The following is a 23553-nucleotide window of genomic DNA, read 5'->3' as shown; positions in this document are numbered from 1 at the left end:
TTACAGGTAAACACTAAAGATTTTATTGATGAAAACTGTACAAGGTTCCCACATGAAGTAACAGGCCACAGCTGACCAAGATTCCCAGACTAGGAAAGGAGCCTCAGCAGCTTCCAATTTGCTCCTCCACAGTGCTTTTCTCACACTTATTGGAGCAAGAGCCACAAGAGAAAAAACAAAACATAGAGAACTCCCACCACAGGAGGGGGAAAGGCCTGGGGATGGGGGCTGGGAAGAAAGAAAACCCAGGAAAATTGTCAACTCCAGTCCCAGCCCCATGTTCCATATCCTCACGTTCCACATCCTCACTTTGGCTTCCCCGTCACCAGGGAGTTCTGGAGACGATGACTTGTCCAGGGCCCATTGCTTCAGGCAGGTGAGTGCTTGAGACAGTGTCACAGTGCTTTCCTGAAGGAGCAATGGCTCTCTGCAGCCCCAGGGGTCATGGGCAGCTGGTGGTGCTCTTCTCCTGGGCTGCCACAGCAAGAACACTGGACTTTCACATGACTACCTGACTAAAAAGGCTTCTGTGCATCATTTTCGCCTCTCGACAAATTTATGCAGGTAGTTACTGCCAGGTGAGCAGGGAGCAAGAGCAACGAGTACAAAAGTCCCTCCTGGTCAAAGCACTACAGACCACAGCTGGAACGAAGGGAAGAAACTGCACCTGCACCTCTCTGCTGCACTGCCTGAAGAACAACTCTGCATGATCACAGAATCATCAGAGGATGGCTCAGCCTGGAACGGACCTCAGATCACAGAATGGTTTAGCTTGGAAAGACCTCAACAATCGTCCAGTTCCAACCCCCTGTCAACAGGCAGGGACACCTCCCACTAGAACAGGTTGCTCAAGACCTCAATTAAAAAGATCTTCTCCAACCACCCCACCATGCCCAGGGACACCTCTCAACTAGACTCAGCTGCTCAAGGCCTCATCCAGCCTGACCTTCAACACTCCCAGGCAAGAGGCAAGCACAGCCTCCCTGGGCAGCCTATTTGAGTCTCACCACCCTGACACTGAAGAACTTCCTCAGCTCCAGTCTAACCCAGCATGTTTCTGGTAAGTGTAGTACCAGACCAGTGCTAGAACCAGGCTTTAATATCCATTTGTTGGTCTGGTGCTGATTGTTTGAAAGGCTGAATGTTCCAGCCAGGGTGCCATGCACTTCCAGCACCAGTGTGGAACAGCAGGCAGGCTGGCACTGCAGGAAGCTGCTATGTACACACAGGCAGCACTCACAGAGGCTCCATTCATATCCCATTCTCTGTACTGAAACTGTCATAGTGTCCTTGAGCCACTTAAAGAAAACAGAATTGTTTAATACCAGATGAACAAATTGAACCCAGCTGCTTCATACAGCAGCCTTCTAATGTCTCCTCATTGAAGCCTTACAGCTAGAGTGACTTGGAATGCTGTGCAACAGAACTGGCTTCCTCGCCTGCCAGCCTGTGCCTCTGCAGCAGTCTCAGGCCTGGCTGCAGCACACATCAGCTCTCCAGACCATTTCAGGCTCACCAGGCCCATTTCCAGCACCTTGTCCCCATCAGCCCACAGTGTCAGTTTGCATTTCCATTTCCAGAGTAGAGAAATGCTCACTTGCAGTGTCCTGAGCATGGACACCAGAACACTTCAGAGCTTTGCTCCACAAGCTGTGGTGACTCTGGACTTCCTCTCTCCAGTGTCGTACTTGAGGAAACCCAGAAGAATGCTTTTCCACAGCCTAAAGACAAAGCCTGTGGTGGTTGTTTTAAGTAAGCTGTTTGAATTCCCAGACAATTCTGAACACAGAGCTAGCCAGCTGGACCAAACAGACTTTAAAAGAACAAACCAAACCCACCAGCAAACCACCACTGTGCTAGCCAAAGGGCAGCACAGCCTCCAGGGGCTCAGGCATCTTTCTTTTGCATCAGTTGATACCATCCATAGCAATCCAAATTCCCTATCTTGTTGCACAATCAAGTCCAATGAGCGTGAGGCTTCTGAGGCTGCATTCACCAAAGGCAGGGTTAAGACTATAGATTTCTGGCAACTGCAAGGGCTCTGCAAAGGGCTGCTCTGCCAAACCACACAGGCAGAAGTTGCTCAGACTTGGGTTTGAGAGAGCAGCCAGTTTCTGCTGATGAAGTCCCTCCCTATCAAACGGCAATAAGAGGTAATGGCCACACAACTGTCAACTAAGGCAAACAAAGAGGAAACATAGCTGTAGTGATGGGAAACATTCCAAATAGTGAAAATGAAGACAACCCAATGCTTTGAAAATGTGCAGAAACTGGGTAAGTGTGCACTTTGCTACTGGTTTGTGACCTCAAGTAGCCTTTCCACATGTGGCTGTGTTCTCTGTTCAAAGACACGATGTCTGCCTGCCCAGCTCCTTAGCTCTTCCTCAGCCCACACTGTGTTGCCCTAGCTGGACCACAACCAAGTAAGAGAAGACTCAGCCAGCCTGCCTTGGTACCTAGGAAAATCCTCAGTCTTATTCAGCTGCCTAGAAGGGTAAGTAAAATACAAACAAATACAACTCCTAATCATCATTTTCCTCATCATCAAAGGAGAGCAGACTGCTGTTTTTCACTTGCTTAGCTGTACTCTGAGGAGCAGCTGCTTCTCTCTTAGCTTTCTTTGCCTCTTTCATCTTCTTACTTGAACTTACATTGAAGTCCAAAGACTTCTCTGACAACCTTTTGGCTGGTTTCCTGAACATAATTTTTCCATCAGCAGGTTCTGGTTCTGGTTCAGCATCTGCAAGCAAAAGAGTAAGATCAGCACTTGTGCCCACATTCACACACAGAGACCTTCACCTTCTGCCACATCTGGCGAACTGCACGTGCCAGTGTGCCAGAGGCCAGGTGAACTAGAGAGTCATAGAATCAACCAGGCTGGAAGAGACCTCCAAGCTCATCCAGTCCAACCCAGCACCCAGCCCTAGCCAGTCAACCAGTTCCAGTGTAGTAAGTGCTGGGATAAAGGATCTTGCAGTAATTGCCACCTTTTGTACACACTTCATTTCTCCTCAGATCATTTCTCCTTGTCTCTGACCCAGCATTAACAACTTATAAAACACTGCATAAAAATATTAAGCAAACAAGGTGGGATTTGGAGCTAGGATGATGCACAGAACTGCACTACAAACAGCCAGTCTACATGGATGTGTACTCAATGAGTTTGGACTGGGAATCACAACTGCAACTTATTCAGCTGAAAAAGCCAAAGCAACTAATCTAATGTGACAGAACACTGAACAAATTCCAGACTCCCTTTCAGGGGTGCTCTCTCTTCAGCTGCACAAAGTGAGAAGTTTGGGATTCACCTGATTTGTTTGACTTTGAGGCCTCTTTGATTTGCTGTTTGATTTTCATTACTTCTTCAGCAGTCAGGTCCCCTTTTTTCAGCGTTACCACCTGAGGCTGCTCATCTTCTCTGTCACTGCCGTTCTCACTGTCATCATCTGCAAGTGGGAGCTGCTCTCTCTGGACAGGAGAGAAAGAAAAGCAGCTCTGTTTGGTAAAAGAAAAACCATGGAGTGCTGGTAAAGTGCCTTACAGACCAGATGCACACTTTGAGGATGCCTGTAGCAAACCATAAAACACCAAACCTTGTAGAAATGTTTGCTTGTAGGAGTCAGTTGATAATGTGCAAACCTAAACAACTCCTGCAGAAGTGTCTGCAGCTGCTCCTTGGAGAGCTGACACATGGAATGTTGTAAGGGTCCAGGCCTGCAGTGGCTGAGGCAAGCAGGAAGGAGATAAAGGAGAAGCAGAGGTATCCTGACATCAGCAATAAAGAGGGGTCTGCTGATCAAAGATGAAAAAATCCTGTGAAGAAAACTTGGAATCATAGAATGGTTTAGGCTGGAAAGGACTTCAAAGATCATTGTGCTGGTTTGAGGCTAACTGGAATATTTTGATGAGAGAAATTAGATGACAGGCTGTGAGAAGGAAACAGAGGTGATGTCTGCTGCACTCACAGGCTTGCTGAGATGGGTAAAAGCAAGGACACAAACACAGATAAGACAGTGTGTGTGTCTGTCTGTCTGTTGGAGTCTGTGTTTCTCCCGGGGCTGCTTCTGTGTAACTAATCCTTCTGCTTCTAACCCCCCTTGCTGATCCTCCAACCTCACCTTGCACATGAGGCAGATTCTGGGGTAAGGTAGAGGGTGAGAGAAGGTGGAAGGGCAGTTGGGAGCCCCTCCTGGGCTCTCTGGTTTCTGGGAGGGCTGCTGTGTTTCTGTATTCCCTTTAACTTGCCTGTTTCTGTCCATAGCTGCCCGCATTTGTAATACACTGCCAATGTCCGCTTGTGTATTACGCCAAGCTGTGAACAGAGAGCTCCGTTCCGTAACCTCCTGCTGGCCCAGTCTGGTCTGGCAGATTGCACAGAGGGGGGCTGGGGAACTCCCAAACCATCGCAACCATCCAGTTCCGACCCCCGCTGCTGGTGCTCAGCTCAGAGCACCATCCCAGGCCACCGGGGCAGAGGATGGGAGAACGCCTCTGTCAGTGAGCTCTGGGAGAGCGCTGTACCAGCCCTGCCTCTCACTGCGAACGCGGATGCTCCTGTAACAGAGCTGTGCCTTGCGCCGGCACGGGGCGCGCAGGACGGACGGAGCAGCCCCGCCCGGGCCCGGCGCTGTGATACACTACAGCTGCTCCCTAGCCCCGCATGAGCTGCGGGGGGCGTCTGGCAGGGATGCGCCCCGCACTCCAGCGCGGCCCCTGCGGCAGAGCTACGCCCCCTCTCCATTCGCTCCTGCGGCGCGCCCCCCGCGGGGCCCGGGCCGTTACCTTGGTCTCCACCGTGGGCCCTTCCCGGTAGCCGACCTGCTGCTTGAAGCGGCTGAGGAAGGCCGGCTCGGCCGGCCGCACGAACGACACCTGGCTCCGCTTGCTCATGGCCGCCGCGCCCGCTTCCGGCGCCCGGACGGCGGCCCGAGGGGGACACGCTCCGCTCCCCGCCGCCCTGCGCGCCGCGCTCCGGCACGTCAGCGGGGAGGGGCTGGCCGCGGTAGGAGGCGGAGCGGCGCCGCACGGCCGCGCCCGGGCTGGCCGCGGTAGGAGGCGGAGCGGCGCCGCCCGCCGCGCTTAGCGCCAAATTCGAACCCGCCGCCATTTTGCGAGGGCGGCCGCGGAGGCGCCGGGGCTCCCGTCCGTCATGGCTGCCGGCGGCAGAGGTGAGCGGCGGCACGGCACGGCACGGCCCGAGGCCGTGCGGGGGCTGAGGGGCGATCAGGGGCGATCCGCTGTGCGGGCAGCGACCGCGAAGCGGGGCGGCTGGGCGAGCGGAGGCCGCGCTGCGGGCCGTGCCCCCGGCCGGGTGAATGAGGGCTCTGCCGTGCGAGGCCGCTCGCCCCCGGTGGGCTATCGCTTGTGGAAGGCAAGCTCCGCAAACAGAGGCCGAGGTTCCGGGGCTGCGGTCTCGGGTGCGTGTCGGGTGGTGCCGGAGAAGGACGGTAGGGTTGGAGCGGTCCTTCCCGGAGTGCTGCCTGTGACCGGCGGGTGTAAGCAGCCCTCCGCAGCGGGAGCCTGGGCTCCTCGGCCGTGTGTTCATCCGCTTGCACTTACCTGCCATGGTTGCGGCCGTAGCGTCCTGCGAACCTCGCCGTGAGCGCCGAAGACGCGGTGTTGGGGACAGGGTTTAGTGGCGGTCGTAGCAGTGCTGGATTCAGGGCTGGGCATGGAACTGTTGGAGCCAACCCGGAGGAGGCCACCGAGACGCTGAGAGGGCTGCAGCAGCTCTGCTGTGAGGGCAGGATGAGAGAGTTGTGCCTCCGGGGACCGCAGAGATTGGAGGGTTTGCTTCTCTTCGGTTAGTACTTTGGCTGACCTGGGTGACAGCTGTGTCAGGTTCACCCTAGAGCGATAACCAAGTCACCAGGTCTGCCTGTGGCATACTCTGTCCAGGAGGACCTTATTGCTGCTGCCAGTGCCTGAAGGGATCCCACAGGAAGGCTGCAGAGGGACTTTTCATCAGGGTGTCTGAGGCAAGACAAGGGGAATGGTTTGGAGCTGAGGCAGAGCAGGGTTAGACTGGAGCTGAGGAAGAAGTTCTTGAGTGTGAGGGTGGTGAGACTCTGGCACAGGCTGCCCAGGGAGGCTGTGGCTGCCTCCTGCCTGGGAATACTGAAGGCCAGCCTATTCATTCTATGATTGCTTGAAATACAAATCTGTGCAGAATGCTGCTGCTACGTACAGGAGAGCTTTCTGCTTCACAGAGTGCTCACTGTCCCTTCAGAAACGTGAAAATAATGCAGCTCCTCACTTGTGCGGGTTTAGAACATTGAGGGTTTTGCAGTCTGGTCAGTAAAACCCTTCCATGCTGCATAGTTTTATCGACACTTAAAGTACAGTGGGGAAGATACTGGTGCTGACATCTAATTCTCCAGCTGTCTCTTTGAAAAGCTTATATTCATGAATTCGAGAAGCTGTTCATTGCACTTTTACAGCTGGGTGCACACCCACGTTGCAGGACCGCAGCTTGCTCTCCCTTTCCAGGACAGCGCAACCTTTCTGCCGAAGGAAGAGACTTACTGAATGCTTTTGTGCAGGTCTCTCTCATGCACAAAGCAGACACTTCTAAGGCTCTCCATTCATCTCAGTATTTTCTGTTTCAGTGGGGGGGGCTGAGCAATATTCTGATTATTTTCTGTCTGTTTCACTTTTCCAGATGTTCGTGACTCTGCTCTGCCTTTGCTGAACTCACCCAGGTAAGGTAGCATCAGCTGTTTCCTGTGTGTGCACAATCACCTGGCGCAAAAACTGCAAACAAAACCCACTATAACTTTGTGAAATAATTTAAAGGTTGTTTGGTTTGGGTTCTTTTTCTCCCCAACTTTTTCCTGCACAAGATTGTTGCCTTTCTCTCCTCACTTCCTTTTATATATATTTAAAAGTTCCTTAGAGTTTTGTTCTGAGCTGTCATTGTCACATCTCTCCTGGAATGCTGCCACGTTCTCCACTAAATCTGCAGCTGGACTCTAGAGTTTATCTAAGAGAAATCCCACAGAGAATTTCAATTCCACGAGCAAGTCCTAAGCTAGAACCAAAAGCCCTTCTCCAAATATAAACAGTTTGTGCCACAACTCAGAGTAATATTGTCTCATGAAAATACATCCAGCAAGTTCATGTCATGCCTCCTACATCCAGTCTAACCTCTTCCTCTTCTCAACTGCTTCCTGTTCTGTAATTGCCCTTTCCTCTGCTACTCCCCAACCCCACACGAGTTCTTCTTCCACTTTTAAAGTTGCTCTTTCCTTTTCTCTTGTTTGCCAAAAAGGAAAGCTCCGTAACACTGTCATGCTATAAATGCTTTTGGGGAAAGAATGGATTAAATACATCCACTTCACATAATTATTTAATGTTCTACAGTCAAATGTTAGTAACTTTCTTGCTGGACTGTGGCATCACCTGCTCCGTTTAAGAGGCTTTTGTAACTTTTAGTTGTAAGAGAGGTGTTTGAAACTCACAGTCTTAGAAACTACCAAGACCTTTATTAGAGCAGTGGTTTTCTGTACCTCAAGCTGGTGGTGGAAGGTGTTTCTTCAGAGTAGAGTTACAAGCAACTGCAATAAATTGCAGCAAGCTGATGTCCTTTGGTTTTAAATCTGCCAGGCTGTCACCTGCAGTAAATCTGTGGCTTGTAGTGACCTGATGCGTACAGCTACAAGTAGGACGTTTTCAGTGTGACTTCATGTACTCAAATCTGAGGGTTTGTGTAGTGATTTCATGTGCTCAAACCGCTGATGGATCTACTGCAAAGTGATCTCACGCATAAATACTCCTTCAGTGTTGAAGGTGATGCCATCAAGGTTTACGTGAGGGTGCGCCCCCCGTCAGAGGGCCCCACGCTAGCCGATGGCGACCAGGGCTTGTGTTTGTCTGTGCTGTCAGCAACTACCATCCGCCTGCACTCCAAGCCTGAGCCAAAGATCTTCACCTTTGATTACGTTGCAAATATGGAAACAACACAGGTAAGAACATCCCTGGTCTTGTAATGGCACTGCAGTTCTTCCTCTGCAGTTTGGCTACTGCCATGCTAAACTTTGCTGAGAGCTCATGCCTGAGCTCTTGCTTGCTGTGGCTGTAATATACAGGAATGGTACTCTGAATTCTGCTCTCCTCGTTTTAATGGCTTTTTTTAACTGTTAGTTTCTTTAATTAAACTAAAATTTAAATTTCTATTGGTGAAAGTTATGCTGTAAACAGAGAACAAACCCAGCTGGTGAGACAACTGTGGAAATAGCTGCCAGTCAGGAGCTCATCATACTAAAGATGGGATTTGTATGTTGGGAACTTAGGAGTTTACATTGCAATGAAAGTAGCTGGCAGTCAGGAGTCAATATGAAAGATGGGATTTGTATGTTGGGAACTTAAGAGTCTACATTGCAATGAAAGTAGCTGGCAGTCAGGAGTCAATATCAAAGATGGGATTTGTATGTTGGGAACTTAAGAGTCTACATTGCAATGAAAGTAGCTAGTATTAAAGGTGGGATTTGTATGTTAGGGACTTAAGAGTTTATATTCTATTTTTCACAGTTCCTTATCCATTTGCCTGTTAACAGATGCATTGTTTAGCTGGGACAGGTAATATTGGGAGGAGCCTTCAGCTCAGTTTTGTTTTGTAATATGCATTTGAAAGCTTTTACTGTGACACTGAGTTTTGTTGCTGTTTTCCAGTTTATCAAGGAGTGAATGAGTCTGTGGATACATTTTGTTTGAGGGGATGATTTCTGTCACAAAGGCCTAGGAGGTGGTGTTTTGCTGCAAGAGCTCCAGGGCTCATAACACATGTCTAAACTTAAGGAGTGCATCTATTTTAGACGTTATAAAGTTGTGGCCTAGGAAACGCTGATAGAAGAGCAACTGAGAGGAGTGGTGCCAAGTGCCTTTTCTTTCCTTTGTGCCCAGGAGTCTGTGTTCTCAAGCGTGGCCAAAAATATTGTTGAGTCTTGTATGAATGGCTACAATGGAACCATCTTTGCATAGTAAGTCACTTCGTGGTGTTTCAGTGCGTGTGTGCCATCTGAGGGGCTGGAGTTCATATGTAGTTGTGGATCTGAGTGCCAGAGCCTGCTCAGTGTTACAGCAGGCATTGGAAGTGCAACAAACAACTCCTCTTTTTACTGAAAACTAGGAGTTTATTGCCCTCTTGGGAGAAGGCTGCTTGTTTTCAGAGGGTCCACAGAAAAATGGAATGAAAATCTCTTCAGCTTGGTATTTGCCCAGCTCCAATCTTTAGTGAGTCTTAACTGCTGTGGGAAAGCTCATGAATGATAATGCTAACTTGAAAAACATTTTCAAGGAAGTATTATACTTGTTCTGTTTGTTTTTTTCCTTCTGAAATCTAAGCTTTTCTATCAGAAATGCCATCCTGAAGGGCTGACCTAATCAATGTCTGAGCAGGATTTTTAGCCTGGCACAGTGTTTGCAGAGCTGTGAAGTCTGCTTTGATACGATAGACAGGTGTGGAAAAGTGAAGAGAAATTGCCCTGAGGTTTGTCTAATGTGCTTAACTATGGGAAAGAAACCCTCTAGTAAACTTAATTGTTTTCCTGTGTATTTGAAAGCCTTTGTTTTAGCAGCAAGTTGCACTATTTCCCTGTCCAACAGAAATAAGGAAGAAATGATTGGTGGCAGGGGAGAGAAAAGGGGATTTCTCTAGCAGAATCTCATGGCCAAATTTGCTATCCTGCTTTTATGCCTCTTTAGCTGGCAGATTTCTCAGCCTGCTCCTGTCTCTTTTTAGCTTCAGTTCAGAATATTTTTTAAGTGGAATTTTAAGCCATGAGTTCTCCTTAAAAGGTGCAGATTAGTGGCAGGCTCAGAGGCAGAATAAACCTTTGTCTGACTTTTGTTATTTGGGTTTTTTGTTAGTGGCCAGACCGGATCAGGAAAGACCTTTACTATGATGGGTAAGTGTGTGACAGCGTTTGGTCTTTCAGTACTGCTTTAGCCTTTGTTGTTGTGAACTGAGCTGTTTTGCTCAGACACCCAAGGCTGATTTACGTCTTTGTCTTCAGGTAGCTTTAAGGCTTAAGGACTGGTGTGGTACTCAGTGCAGCTCTTCTTGCTTTATATCTAAAGAGTGAAGTGTAGGTATCCTCCCTTTGGAAGATGTAAGGTGTTTCTGTTCCTAACAGGAGAGGCTTTTCGATGCAATCAAGCACTTGTCCCCAAAATGACTATTTGAATAGTTTCCCTTTTTGGCTCATCTCCCTTTCATGTGTAGCATCCAGGGGTCTTCCCTATTGAAACAACTTCTTCCTGCCCACCTGGGAGTTTAAAGCCTCTCTGTATGTGGAGGCATCTTCGCTGTGAAGCTGAGGAAGAGTATTTTCACTGTGAGTGTGACAGAGCACTGGCACAGGCTGCCCAGGGATGTTGTGGAGTCTTCCTCTCTGGAGATATTCAACAACCATCTGGGTGCATTCCAGCATGATCTGCTCTGGGTGATCCTGCTCTGGCAGGAGGGCTGGACGTGATGATCTTTCAAGGGCCCTTCTAGCCCCTGACATTCTAGAATTCTTCATCCAGTGGTGATTTTAAATACATCAGTGTTGTGCTTGGTGTTAGAAGGTTACTGACATAGCCCAAACCAGCTTGACCAACAGAAACTAACCAAACATGAGGGCAGTTTTGGCCTTCAGATCGGGCTTAAGGCTGTGTTTGCTGTGGGAGTCCCAGTAGTTTATGCTCTTTTAGGCTTGAGGCACCTATGCATAGCTAAAATAAACTTTGACACACTTCATTTGAACTACAGATAAATCTGACTCTGGATTATTAGCTCTTGAAAGCCAATTTTATTGCATTTGCTTCTGTGATTTTGACATCAAAGTGACTAAAACCTGCTTGCTCAAATCTTTTGTAACGACACCTTGAAAAGGTCAACCCTTACTTTTTAGCACTATTAATTAATTTATTCTTCTTTTTAAATGAAAATTCTCTTTAGGGCCATCTGATTCTGATAACTTCACTCACAGTCTGAGAGGTGTCATTCCACGCAGCTTTGAATACTTATTTTTCCTGATTGAACGTGAAAAAGAAAAGGTACTTTTGTTCTCATGCTAATGGCTCACACTTGAGGGCAGCCAAGGCTTTTTGGGAAGCCAGGTGTGTAGCTGTTCATTTTGCAGGCCTAATTCCATCTTGCATCAAGTTTACTAATTCCAAATGCTGGCCCCTCGTGCCTCCCCAAAGTGCAGTGCACCTTCTGCAGATGCAGGGTGTGCTGATGCTTGGAGTCTAAAAACGCACCGCGGGTTCTGGGTGTGGGTTGTCATCTGGGCATCAGAGATGCAGAGCATGCAGAATGCATCCCCCCACTTCAGACAGAGCCACAAAGTAACTCACTGCCATACAGTGCCAGACTCCACAAACCCAGCCTGTTGAGAGTGTAAATTGCTGTGTGTTGCAGGCAGGCAGTGGAAAGAGTTTCCTCTGCAAGTGCTCCTTCATTGAGATCTACAATGAACAGATATTTGACTTGCTGGATCCTGCTTCAGCTGGTCTCTTGCTTAGAGAACACATCAAGAAGGGCGTCTTTGTTGATGGTGCTGTTGAACAGGTGTTGTCATCTGCTGCTGAAGCATGCCAGGTATTTCTTGTTACTTTTTAATGTTTATTTAACTTGGTACTTATTTGGCAAAGATTCCTCCTTCATAAAAGCACTTGCTGCACAGAGTCCGACGTCCTCCTCCCCTAAAGTGCTTACTTTGCACGTCTCTAGGGTAGCAGATGGACTTTTCAGTTGCTAATTAGGCACTCTGTGTGTTCCTGAAATTGTCAGCTTCATTTCTCTGTGAAGGAAGCACACACACAGCTTCTGTGACTTTAGCTTTTACCTTGTGTACTGCTGACATACACCAGTATGGGATAACTTTTGCTTTCAACCAGCAGTGGCACTCTTGGAGGAAAGAAATTAGTGTTGTAATCAATGCTGTTATGAAGCTTGACTGCAGCTGTAGCCTTTCACTTTAAAAATACTTGTACAAGGGGAAAGAGTTAAAAACCCAAGTCTTGTCCTTGAGCTCTTTCACAAGCTGCTGCACTGCAGTCTGCTGGCTGCTCTTCATGTCACCTGCACCTAAAGACAGCCTGAGGCTTTTGGTGTCACACAGTCACAGAATGGGAGGAGCTGGGACCTCCAGAGATCATCCAGTCCGTCCTTCTGCCAGAGCAGAATCACCCAGGGCAGGTCACACAGTGACAAAGCTTCTCCTTCTGTTCCCAAGGCATCTCCCCTGCTCCAGCTTGCCCCCAGTGCCCCTTGTCCTGTCACTGGACATCCCTGAGCAGAGCCTGGCTGCATCCTCCTGGCACTGCCCTGCACATCTTTAGCACAGCAACGAGGGCAGCCCTCAGGCTCCTCTGCTCCCAGCCCCAGCTCCTTCAGCCTGTTCCCAGAGGGAGATGTTCCACTGCCTGCAGCAGCTTGTGGCCCTGCACTCGACTCTTCCAAGCATTGCTTGATGCCTTCTCCACACCTAGGTGTTAACCACGGGTTGGCGAAACCGCCGTGTGGCATCCACCTCCATGAACAGGGAGTCCTCCAGGTCTCACGCAGTCTTCACCATCACAGTGGAGTCCATGGAGAAGAACAATGAGGTGGTGAACATTCGATCTTCCCTGCTCAACCTGGTGGACTTGGCAGGCTCCGAGAGGCAGAAGGACACCCACACCGAAGGGCTGAGGCTGAAGGTTAGCTCTGCCGCAGCTGTGGCACCTTTCTGCTTGCAGCAGTGCTGCTGCCCTGGCCTAGCCTCCAGACCTGCTGGCCTTTGTCTTCCCTTCTCTTCAGGAAGCAGGTAACATAAACCGATCGCTGAGCTGCCTGGGCCTGGTCATCACAGCGCTCGTCGATGTGGGCAACGGCAAACAGAGACACATCTGCTATCGGGACTCCAAGCTCACCTTTCTGCTGCGGGTAACACAGATCCTCTGCATGCCAGCTGCTGCTTGGGATGCAGGGAAAAGACTTGCTTAGCCTGAGGCTTTTGCTCAAGAGACCTGACCTTGGTATCTACAAAATTTCTTTCAGTTTTGGGTTGGTGGCAGGAAGCTTTTTTACCTAAATAGATTTACACTCAATTTATTGGTGTTCCCCGGAGACAAACTTGTTTACACTCACAATGTCCTGTTATTCTGAAGCAAAGCATCTGTCTTCATCCCTGCTGTTTGGGACATGTTGTGTGTCACAGGGTGATGTTTAGAGAGCTGTTCAAACCCTTGACAGCATTTCCAGAGGTAGCCTCGTGTGCTCCTGCAGTCTGCTCTGCAGGAAGCAGCTCGTAGGTGACGGTTTCTTGCTGTCACCTAACCCACACAGCCAAGGCTAACTTCCATCTCTTCACCCAGGATTCCCTTGGTGGCAATGCAAAAACATCAATAATTGCCAATGTGCATCCGGGCTCCAGGTGCTTTGGTGAGACACTGTCCACCCTTAATTTTGCTCAGCGAGCAAAGTTGATTAAAAACAAGGTAGGAAAGTTACTCAGTGTCTTTGTTGTTGCACAGTAAAGCTGGGGGTGTTGGGCAGCTGGGCTGTTCAGCCCAGAGAAGAGAGACTCTGGGGGAATCTTAGAGCTGCCTTTTGGTACCTAAAGGGATCATCCAGGAAGGCTGCAGAAGAACTTTTTATCAGAGTGTCTAGAGACAGGCCAAGGGGGCATGGTTTGGAGCTGAGGCAAAGCAGGGTTAGACTGGAGCTGAGGAAGAAGTTCTTGCGTGTGAGGGTGGTGAGAGTCTGGAATAGGCTGCCCAGGGGGGCTGTGGCTGCCTCCTGCCTGGGGGTGTTGAAGGCCAGGCTGGATGAGGCCTTTAGCAGCTGAGTCTAGCTGAAAGCTGTGTTTGTGCCTTTTCCTGACTTTCTCTTAATGCATTTATAAAAGGCTGTGGTCAATGAAGACACTCAGGGGAACGTGAGCCAGCTGCAAGCTGAGGTCAAGAAGCTGAAAGAGCAGCTTGCTCATCTTACTTCAGTGTCACCTGTGCCTGAGATTCCTCTCTCACAAGGTATGAGCTGGGGCAGAGGAGAGGCATCTTGCTACTTTGGTGGCCTGGAGTGTTGGAGCCTTATGGAATTGAATCAGTTTCTGAACAGTTCCCATTTCTGCAGGAACTGATCTACAGAGGCTGCATTTGTCTGATGGATTCCATTGCCTGTATTTCCATCAAGTGTTTTGCAGGAACTGTTAATGTGATTTTAGGCTCTTCCTCTCATAAGTTTGTGTGCAGGACTGTGCTGTGCTTCTAATTGCTGAATACCTGCAAGACTCTTCCAGTTTCTAAGTGCTGCCTAATGCACTTTTCCCCACACCTCTTTTTGTTCCTTCAAGAAGAGTTTTAGAAAGAGGTTTACCTTTCACTGTAAGATAATGAATGGCAATGTCTCATTTCTTGAATTTCCTTCTCAAAACCCAGTTTTTAAACCCACTTTTAATTTGTCCAGACTCTGATAGCAATGCCCATAATGGCTTGATGTTATCAAATTAATTTCGGTGGGGGGGGGGTTGCTTGCTGTGGATGTACTCAGCAGGCTGATTCTTCTAATGAAAGTTCATCATAAAGCTATTAAATGCTTGAGCAACCTTGATAATTATACAATTGTGTCTCTTGACTCTGTTCTTTATCAGCACTTCCAGGTGGCTTGGAATTACTGTTTGCTCTGGGCACGGCACATGACCTTTGTAGAGGAATTATACTGCTCCAAGAAGTTGTTTGAGTCTTCTTTACACAGCTGGCATGTTACATACAGAGGGAAACCTACTGAAGTAGTCTTTTAATACATGTGGCTTCTGTTTCTTTGACTTGTCCTGCAGATGCTGTTGAAAACGGAAAGAAGAACATAACTTACCTGGACAACTTTCTTGAGGCAATGTTGTTCTGGGAGAAATCAGAGGGTGAAAAGAAGGTAAGAGAGCAGTGATGTTTCTGAGCGCGCTCTGGCTGCAGGATGGTTCTTTGCCTTTCAGCACAAGTGCTGTGCCCAAAGGCAGTGCCATTTGGTAACAAGGGAACTTAGGCAAATGCCTTTAAGGTAAAGCTGTGCTCCTCGGGAGTACAAGGACGTTATGAGGTTATCACAGAATGCTAGGGGTTGCAAGGGAGCTGCAGAGGTCATCCAGTCCAACCCCTCTGCCAGAGCAAGAGCACCCAGGGCAGGTCACACAGGAATGGGAGTTTTGAATGTCTCCAGAAAAGGGGACTCCACAACCTCTCTGGGCAGCCTGCTCCAGGGCTCTGGCACTCTCACAGTGAAAAGGCTTTTCCTTATGCTCACATGGCACCTCTTCTGCTCCAGCTTGCCCCCAGTGCTCCTTGTCCTGCCCTTGGTCATCCCTCAGCAGTGCCTGGCTGCATCCTCCTGACACTGCCCTGCACATCTTTATCAGCATGAATAAGGGCAGCCCTCAGGCTCCTCTGCTCCCAGCCCCAGCTCCCTCAGCCTGGCCTCGGAGGCAGATGTTCCACTGCCTGCAGCAGCTTCGTGGCCCTGCACGGGACTCTTCCAGGCAGTTCCCTGAGGTCCTTCTTGAACTGAGGGGCCCAGAACTGGACACAGTATTCCAGATGCAGCCTCACCAGGGCAGAGTAGAAGGGGAAGGAGAGAACTAGAAGGGCAAAAGCCCAAATAGAACTTCATCTGGCTACTGCTGTAAATGACACTAAAAAAAGCCTTTCTCTAAATACATTAGCAACAAAGACTGTTGCTCTCTACAGGCCTGCTCCAAGTTGTAGTCTGTGGTGGTCACCAAGTTGCCGTTAACTGAGGTTTGCATGATTTGTCTGTGTGTGCAATGTGCAAATTGTATCCTGTGTGACTCACTTCTTACTACCAATCTGTGCATGTACTTTAAGAATTTGTTAGAAAAAATTGCCCAGCTGGAAGATCTGTGTGCCAAGAAGGAGAAGTTCATTCAGTCCAACAAAATGATAGTGAAGTTCCGTGAAGACCACATCGTCCGCTTGGAGAGACTGCACAGGGAGGCTGGTGGGAGCTTATTGCCGACGGAGCAGGAAGGGCTCCTCAGAGAGCTGAGGGAGGAGCTGCAGATGCTCAGAGAACAGGTAAGCTTTTGGGCTTTCCCTTCTGGAACTTCCCTTTCTGTGGGAATAGCTGACGGCATGCAGCCGCGTGAAGGGTGGCTGCAGGTGATGTAGGAAGGAGTAGGATGGGTGCTGGGTTCCTTTACAGAGGCATCTCACTGGTAGTGAGTTTCCCTCCCTGCATAACTGAGCTCCCAAGTCAAGCAGGAGGGAAAAGCAGGACAGTCACTGAAGGACTACAAGAACGTTCCTATGGCATGCAGGGATAGTGTTAAGAAAGCCAACTCAAAGCTGAAACTGAAAAGGGATGTTAAGAGCACCAAGAAAAGCTTCTACTGCTTTTTTGCCACTAAAAGAGTAAACCCAAAATGTCAACTCCCTGCCTTCCAGAGCAGGTTCCGAGGCAGGTAAGAAAACAAAACAGAAGTGGGAGCAGTTTTAGCTGCTGTGGGGCACACCTTCTCCCCTCTTGCAGTGCAGTAATGCTTGTTGGAGGTAGCAGAGCAGCAGCTGGGGGGAGTGTAGCATTGTCTGGAGAATGCTGAGTCCCACCCTGCCTGTCACAGCTGGAGCACCACCCGCGCGTGGCCAAGTATGCCATGGAGAACCACAACCTCCGAGAGGAGAACAAAAAGCTGCGCTCATTGAAGGCGGTCAGAAAGGCTCAGGAAATCGATGCTCAGACCATTGCAGAGCTGGAAAAAGCTTTTTTGGAAGCTTCAGCCACAGAGAAAAGTACCGGAGGTAAAGGCCTGCTGTCTTAATGCTCACTAAGGTTGGTGTGTTTGCATCGTGTGTGGTCTGGAGTTGAAAAGGTCCATCTCGATGTATTTTGTTGTCTTCAGTGTGCTGTGCAAGTCTGATAGAACAGGTTTGTTCACCATGGCCTTCAAGCAAATACAGCAATGGGGAATCTGGATCCTTGTGCACCCTGTGAACAGCAGCGAGAATCTTTCTGTTGTCCTTAGCTGTCATGAAGACTGCAGTAAAATTACTCAACTTACTTTCCTGTGACCTGTTGCTAATACCTATTTTCTTCCATCAGTTGCCCTGGTGCTGTCCTAAGGCCTAGAAAAGTTTAGTAAGACTTAAACTGCCCAAGGTGCTCTGATTCCAGAGCATGTGCTTGTTCTTTAGGTCATCATCTGTACTCCACCGCCGCAGCAGGGGAAGGCAACTCGCTGGCGTCTGTTGAAAAGCTGAGAGCTCGACTGCTGCAGACCCAGAGTGAGCTGGCAACTGCAAAGCAGGAATATGAAGAATTTAAAGAGCTGACCAAGTGAGACAAAACACTACACAAATGCCTTTAATTAGTGTGTTTTTAAAGTTAGTCTGGGCTCCCAAAAATACAGTCTGAGTGTGTTCCTGGCAGAAAGAGTTGCCTGTTGTTGCTCTCTAAGAGCAGCACAAGGCAGTATGCAGGGCCTGACTAATACCTGCATGTGTACTTACTGCTGAGCAGGTGACTGTTGTGGCTCACCATGGTCCAGCCCATTTCTAAAACATTCTGCTCTTGTTGCTGGACCTTTGCAACGTCCTCTTGGCTCACTTGGGCAGTCGTACAAATCTGTGCTTTATGCTTAGCTGTGTAAGCTGTGTAGCATGGCCTGTATAAACCATCCTGTTAGCTACTGAGGCCAGCAGTCCAAGGATCCAGCTGTTGTTCTGGGGGCTTAGTTACGGTGGTTTCCTTACGTCTTGGAGCCGCAGAATGGCTCAGGTTAGAAGGGACCTCGGAGACCATCTGCTCCGACCCCACCACCGTGGGCAGGGACACCTCTCAACTAGACTCAGCTGCTCATGCAGCCTGGCTTTGAATGCCTGAAGGGAGGAGACAGCCACAACCTCCCTGGGCAGTACTTATTTCAGAGCCTTCTATGAATTACTTTCTTTTCCTGGCTGTCCAGTGTATTCCTACTCTCTGGTTTGTGCACGTCTTGCTTTCTTGGTGGCATGCATGCACTTCTGTTATCAGCTACTGATACTTCCTTAGTGTTCCTCACTTGCAAGTGTGCTTTTATGCCTCTGCATTTCACTAGATGTCAAACTTGTCTTCCGTTTCAGAGTAACTGGGTGCTGAAGTTGCCATGCAAGTGTACTCTGTGCTGTAACTGACTAAGCAGACTGAAACAGTTTCACAGCATAAATGTTCACTATTTTCTGTTGGCCCGTAGCAGCCACAAGTAAAGTTCTGCTCTGTACCTCTACAGCTGTCTTGCAGGTGCTAAAATGGTTAGAGAAAGGGCTAGCACTTGCCAACTTGCCCCAGGGCTGCAGAGTTTGGCCCTCTGATTGTCAGAGAGGCCAACCAGCACACACCCAGCATGGAGCTCTGCAAAGTACTGGGGACAGTTGTTCTGAAATTTCTGCTCAACTGTTGGGTTTCACTCAAAGTCCTCTTAGAGAGCAAAATAATCCTAACAGAGCAGCACTCCCAAAAAAAAAAAAAGCTCTTTAAAGGATTTTCTTTAATCCTGGCAAGCTCCAGTTCAGCCTTGTCATGTAACTGGATAACATTGTTAAAGCTTCACACCGTAGTGGTAAGGGTGATAGTACTTCCTCATGAAAGGAGCTGCAGAGCTCTCAGCTTACTGCTCCCATGTAATGGATTTTTTCTGGCACAGTTCTCCATCTGCTTGCACAAATAAGCTTCTTAGTTTCCTAACATTTGTGTTTTTTCTAACACTGCACTGGTGGCTTTCTTCCCAAAAGAATGTTTGGGCAGGAGCTCAGCTGCTGTTTCCTTGCTGACAATCTTAGAATAGAGTCATAGAATGGTTTGGGTTGGAAGGGACCTCAAAGCTTATCCAGTTCCAACCCTATGCATAGGCAGGGACACCTCTCACTAGAACAGGTTGCTCAAGGCTTCATCCAACCTGGCCTTGAACACCTCTAGGGAGGTTGTGGAGCACAGAATCACCCAATGTGATCACATTGGGTGATTCTGTGCTCCACAACCTCCCTGGGCAACCTGTGCCAGTGTCTCACCACCCTGACTGCAAAGAACCCTTGCCTAACATCTAATTTGAATCTCTCCTCTGCCAGTCTGAACCCATTCCTCCTCCTCCTGTCATTACTAGACCTTGTCAATAGTCTTTCCCCAGCCTTCCTGTAGCCCCCTTCAGATACTGGAAGGCCACTTCAAGGTCTCCTTTACTGCAGCATATTTTTACTGGTGGAGTGGCATAGTGCTGGGGTCATTTTGACAGTAGTAACACACTTCCTAAACAGGAAAAAGCAGATGGAACTGGAATCAGAGCTCCAAGCCCTGCGGAAAGCAAACCACCATCTGGAAAACATTCTGGAGGCAACCAAAGCTCACAAGCGCCAAGAGGTCTCTCAGCTGCATAAGCTGCACAGAGAAACTCTGAAGGTAGGAGAGCGAGTTTGTTTGAAGGCACCCACGCTCCTGAGCTGGGTGAGAGCATAGGCTTTGGCTTGTCTGATCCTTAGCCTGATGTTCTGGTGTGTAAGCCAGCGCTGAAAACCAGATCTGCTGCTTCTTTCTGCTGAAATGCTGCTCCTCAAGCTACAAATCTGCAGTGTGGCAGTGTAGAACTCGCAGCTTTGAGCTCTTCCACTTGGTTATTCTGCTCCTAGAACCATGCAGAGCAATACTAAGCAAAGTCTTCTTTCTGCCTTGCCATTAAAGAGTGCTTTGCCATCTTCCCCACAGAACATAACCACTCCCACCAAAGCTTACCAGCTCCGGTCGCGCCTGGTGCCGCGGGTAAGCCCAGGAGTCTTAGATTTGCAGCCGGAAGTTTTCCAGCTCGCTGAGGAGCTCCCAGATGACATCTTGAAAGAGCCACTCCCCCCAGAGATGAACGAACAGGCCTGTGAGGCCATTGCTGAGGAGCTCAGAGTGGCACAGGTGAGTGCTGGAAACAAAGCCTGCAGTGCGTGTGGCTGCGGTGGAAAGCAGGAGTACTTTCACCGCAGCTGCTCTAACGTGCCTGGGAAACTGAAGCACTGAATGTGTAAGGCTTGGCTGAGCACTCCTCCAGTCATCCATGGCACTTAAGAGGGTTTGCAGTGAAAGTAATGGCAGGGATTGTGAGTTGAGTAACACAGACACTGTGAGGTATGCAGGGCATTTAAACTCTTCACTGTTTTAAGCTGGTGGCTTGATTCTGAGGAAGCTTCTTGATAGGTCTCTGATGGCAGCAACATCTGGAGCAATGCCCAAGGCTACCATAGAACACTGCATTATTAGAAGAACCCTACCCAGTGGTGCTGCCCCCATTATACCTTTACCTAAAGGGCAGGGAAAGCCTCTGCTCACACAGAAGAATGCTACAAGGTTACATAACTACTCTCTAGAAGCTGGAACTGACTTTAGTGCGTGTAAAATCCTGGCACAAGAGCCAAACCCTTTTTGATGCTTACCATAGTGCAAAACACCTGTAAGGAGTTTAGCTTCTGTCTGTGTTGAATAACTTCTTTTTAAAGCCTTATTTCTCCTGCATCAATGTGTGTCTGAAAACCAAGTATTAGTGAACTCAGCCCTTGTGTTCTGGCAGTTAAGTTAGCAGTAGGAGGAACCAGCTCCTGCAGATGGCAGGTTATTTTTGAGTGTTCTGGCTTGGGTTGGTTCAGGTGATTAAAAAAGAATGCAGTTGGATTTTTCTATTTAATCTGCACAGCCTGTCAGATGGTGTGTGAGAATGACTGGGAGATGTCTGGTGTGTTACAGGACCAGCTGAGCACAGTGCAGACCAAGCTGGATGAGGAGGAAAGCAAGAACATAAAACTCCAGCAGCACATCAACAAACTGGAGCATCACTCTACCCAGATACAGGAGGTGAGCCTCTGTGTGACAAGGTGCTGGCTGCTACTGGGCCATCTGGTGAAGCCTGCAGTGTTACTTCATGGAATCACACAGTGACACAGCTTGGAAGGGACCTCAGCTCATCTCCAACCTCCCCACCATGGGCAAGGACACCTCTCAACTAGACTCAGCTGCTCAGGGCCTCATCCAACTTGGCCTGCAACACCCCCAGGCAGGAGGCAGCCACAGCCTCCCTGGGCAGCCTATTCCAGATTCTCACCGCTCTCACGCTGAAGAACTTCTTCCACAGCTCCAGTTTGACCCTGCTCTGCCTCAGCTTCAAACCATTCCCCCTTGGCCTGTCCCTAGACACCCTGATGAAAAGTTCCTCTGTAGCCTTGTAGGCTCCTTTCAGGTACTGGCAGGCAGCTCTACGGTGCCTCCAGAGTCTTCTCCAGCTTCTCCCCCAGCTCCCTCACAAGCCCAGCTTTCTGGTATTCTTCCCAGATCAATCTCATTTCCAAAGTATACCTTGGGTCCCCAGCTGTGGCTTGCTTTTAAATGAACCTCTCAGATAAGAGAATGTCTTTATGTCACATTTGGGGTTTCTTTATGCTGCATTTCTGTTTCACCAGACGTCAACTGCGAAGAACAGAATGCATCTTGTATTTATCATCAGCTGCTGAACTGCTGTGCTAGTATTATTGCAGCCCTGTGACTCAGCCACTGCTACACTTTCACTTAATTGTCACTCCTTTCTTCTCTAGCTTCTTTCATCTGAGAGGAATGAGTGGAGTAAAGAGCGCCAAGAGCTGCTTGAACAGATGAAAACCCTTGAAAAGCAACTTCAGGAGAGTTTAAGCAAGACTGATAGTAAGTGTTTACCACTGCTGTTGCATGTGAGGTTTTGGGGTGCCTTCATGTTTTGAATCAACAGCAGCACTTCTCAACTAACTGTTTGGGTTCTTAGCTCTGTTGCTTGGAGCATTTTTTGACCTCTTTTTTCAAGCTAATAAAATCCCTGCTCCTTGCAGAGTAGTTTCTGTCTGCCCAGTCCCTCACAGGATGCGATGTTCAAACCACCCTGGATGTGAGGGAGTATTGTTAAAAGGTGTCAACTAAAAGGAAAGGGAAAGTCCCCTGCTGGTCGATGGCAATACAGGGATATTACCTGGAATGCTGTGGCTCTGCCTGGAGTCAATAGTTCCTACAGGCAATGCTTCATTGACATTGCACACATATAAGTTGGTTTTGTGTGTGACCTTCAAGGTTCATAGAACCCTAGAATGAGTTGGGTTGGAAGGGACCCTAAAGATCATCCAGTTCCAATCTCCCTGTTGTGGGAAGAGAGACCTTCCACTAGACCAAGCTGCTCCAGGCCTCATCCAACCTGCTTCTGAGCATCCTCAGGACAGAGGCACCCACAACCTTCTGGGCAGCCTGTTGCAGTGTTTCACTACCCAGTTCCACTGCAAACATGTCAGGTTTTGTGAGCCCTTTCCTGGGATGTCCTGTAGTGTTACACATCTTGCATGCAGCAGTCTTCTGGGTGCCACACCAAATGTCTGGGTTTTGACAGTATTAAAGAGTGAAGTCAGTGACCTGCGCATCGTCCTGCAGTCTGCAGACAAGGAGCTGTCTGCTGTGAAGCTGGAGTATGCTGCCTTCAGGGAGAAGCAAGACAAAGAGCTGAGCCAGCTCTCTGGCAGGCACATGGACGTGCAGTTCCAGCTGGACAGTGTCAGGTATGTCGGGTAGCTGGGTGAGTAGCATAGGCATCAGCCATGCAGGCGGAGGGGTGAGGATCACTGTAGCAGAGTCTTTTACCCAAAACCAAATGAGAAAATGCAATTCTCACAAGAGTGAGTGGAATTCCTGTAGGATTCTGTACAAAGTAACTTATTTCCAAGGATCAGAGAGAGCTCTGCCTTCTCTGGTGCCCTTCATAAACCAGTGGTTTCTAAGGTTGAGGGCAACGTTCCCACTTGTACCAGTCACTGCCTTCCAACAACTGCACTCTGGCTGTTAGCTGAAGATTATAAAATACACTGAGCAGAGTATTTTATACTGAAGCAAACCCTTAATGTGGTGCTGGGGGTTGGGTTTTGGTGTTCTTGTTTTGCTTTTTCACTGAAGGTTGGAACATGAGAAGGTTCTTGAAGAAAAAGCCAGCCTGCAGGACGACTACGACAACCTGCAGGAAGTAGCCAAGTTTGAGACTGATCAGCTGAAGCAGCAACTTGAGGACAGAAAAGAAGAAGCAGATGCAATGAAAACTGAGCTTTGTGTAAGACAGTCACAGCTTTCCAAGGACTTTAGCTACATGAACAACTTTCACTCCTGTTGTTTTATCACCAGTAATAATCACCACAGTGAAAATGGTTAGCCTGGGATTTTGTTTGCAAGACATCCTCATGATCTTTACACACTGCAATGATCTGGGTTGGCAGGGATCTCCAAAGGTCACCTAGTCCAACCGCCCCTGCAGCCAGCAGGGACACCCTCCACTAGATCAGCTTGCTCAGAGCTTTGCTGAGCCTGGCCTCTGTAGATCCTCCAGGGATGGGGCCACAACTACTGACCTGGACGACTTGATGCAGTGTTCCAGCACCCTCATGCTGCAGAACTTGTTCCTCACATCCAATCTCAATCTGCTCTGCTCTCATTTCAAACCATTGCCCTTGTCCTGTCCCTGCAGGCCTTTGCAAACAGTCCCTCTGTAGCCTTCTTGTAGCCCCTTCAGG

The 23553-nt window shown here is 48.9% G+C and overlaps 2 protein-coding genes across 5 annotated transcripts in view; one reads left to right on the top strand and one right to left on the bottom strand.

The window, feature by feature from the left end:
• On the bottom strand, positions 1-4934 carry KIAA1143 (KIAA1143 ortholog). The gene is made up of 3 exons (XM_064169735.1): positions 4783-4934; positions 3309-3468; positions 1-2740 (listed from the first exon to the last, which is right to left on the bottom strand). The coding sequence occupies exons 1-3, from the start codon at positions 4888-4890 to the stop codon at positions 2523-2525; spliced, it is 486 nt and encodes a 161-aa protein (XP_064025805.1). The 5' UTR covers positions 4891-4934; the 3' UTR covers positions 1-2522.
• A 187-nt stretch (positions 4935-5121) lies between these two features.
• KIF15 (kinesin family member 15) overlaps positions 5122-23553 on the top strand; it is a 31796-nt gene continuing 13364 nt past the window's right edge. For 3 of the 4 annotated variants that reach the window (XM_064169794.1, XM_064169791.1, XM_064169792.1), the window contains exons 1-21: positions 5122-5168; positions 6662-6701; positions 7781-7964; positions 8902-8978; positions 9868-9905; positions 10943-11040; positions 11408-11587; positions 12481-12690; positions 12791-12916; positions 13348-13470; positions 13881-14004; positions 14811-14902; positions 15850-16059; positions 16605-16782; positions 17176-17317; positions 19270-19411; positions 19715-19912; positions 20735-20842; positions 21577-21682; positions 22389-22554; positions 22946-23096. In XM_064169794.1, the coding sequence (XP_064025864.1) occupies positions 5150-5168; positions 6662-6701; positions 7781-7964; positions 8902-8978; positions 9868-9905; positions 10943-11040; positions 11408-11587; positions 12481-12690; positions 12791-12916; positions 13348-13470; positions 13881-14004; positions 14811-14902; positions 15850-16059; positions 16605-16782; positions 17176-17317; positions 19270-19411; positions 19715-19912; positions 20735-20842; positions 21577-21682; positions 22389-22554; positions 22946-23096 (2712 nt within the window). In that variant the 5' untranslated portion in view covers positions 5122-5149. Of the gene's footprint in view, positions 5169-6661; positions 6702-7780; positions 7965-8901; positions 8979-9867; positions 9906-10942; positions 11041-11407; positions 11588-12480; positions 12691-12790; positions 12917-13347; positions 13471-13880; positions 14005-14810; positions 14903-15849; positions 16060-16604; positions 16783-17175; positions 17318-19269; positions 19412-19714; positions 19913-20734; positions 20843-21576; positions 21683-22388; positions 22555-22945; positions 23097-23553 lie in introns of those variants that run through there. The other variant, XM_064169793.1, reaches the window with a different exon arrangement.

This window comes from Pogoniulus pusillus, chromosome 32 (assembly GCF_015220805.1).
Source record: "Pogoniulus pusillus isolate bPogPus1 chromosome 32, bPogPus1.pri, whole genome shotgun sequence".
Classification (NCBI taxonomy): Eukaryota; Metazoa; Chordata; class Aves; order Piciformes; family Lybiidae; genus Pogoniulus; species Pogoniulus pusillus.
Note: the sequence above shows the minus strand (reverse complement) of the source record. Positions and strands in the feature narration are given on the sequence as shown.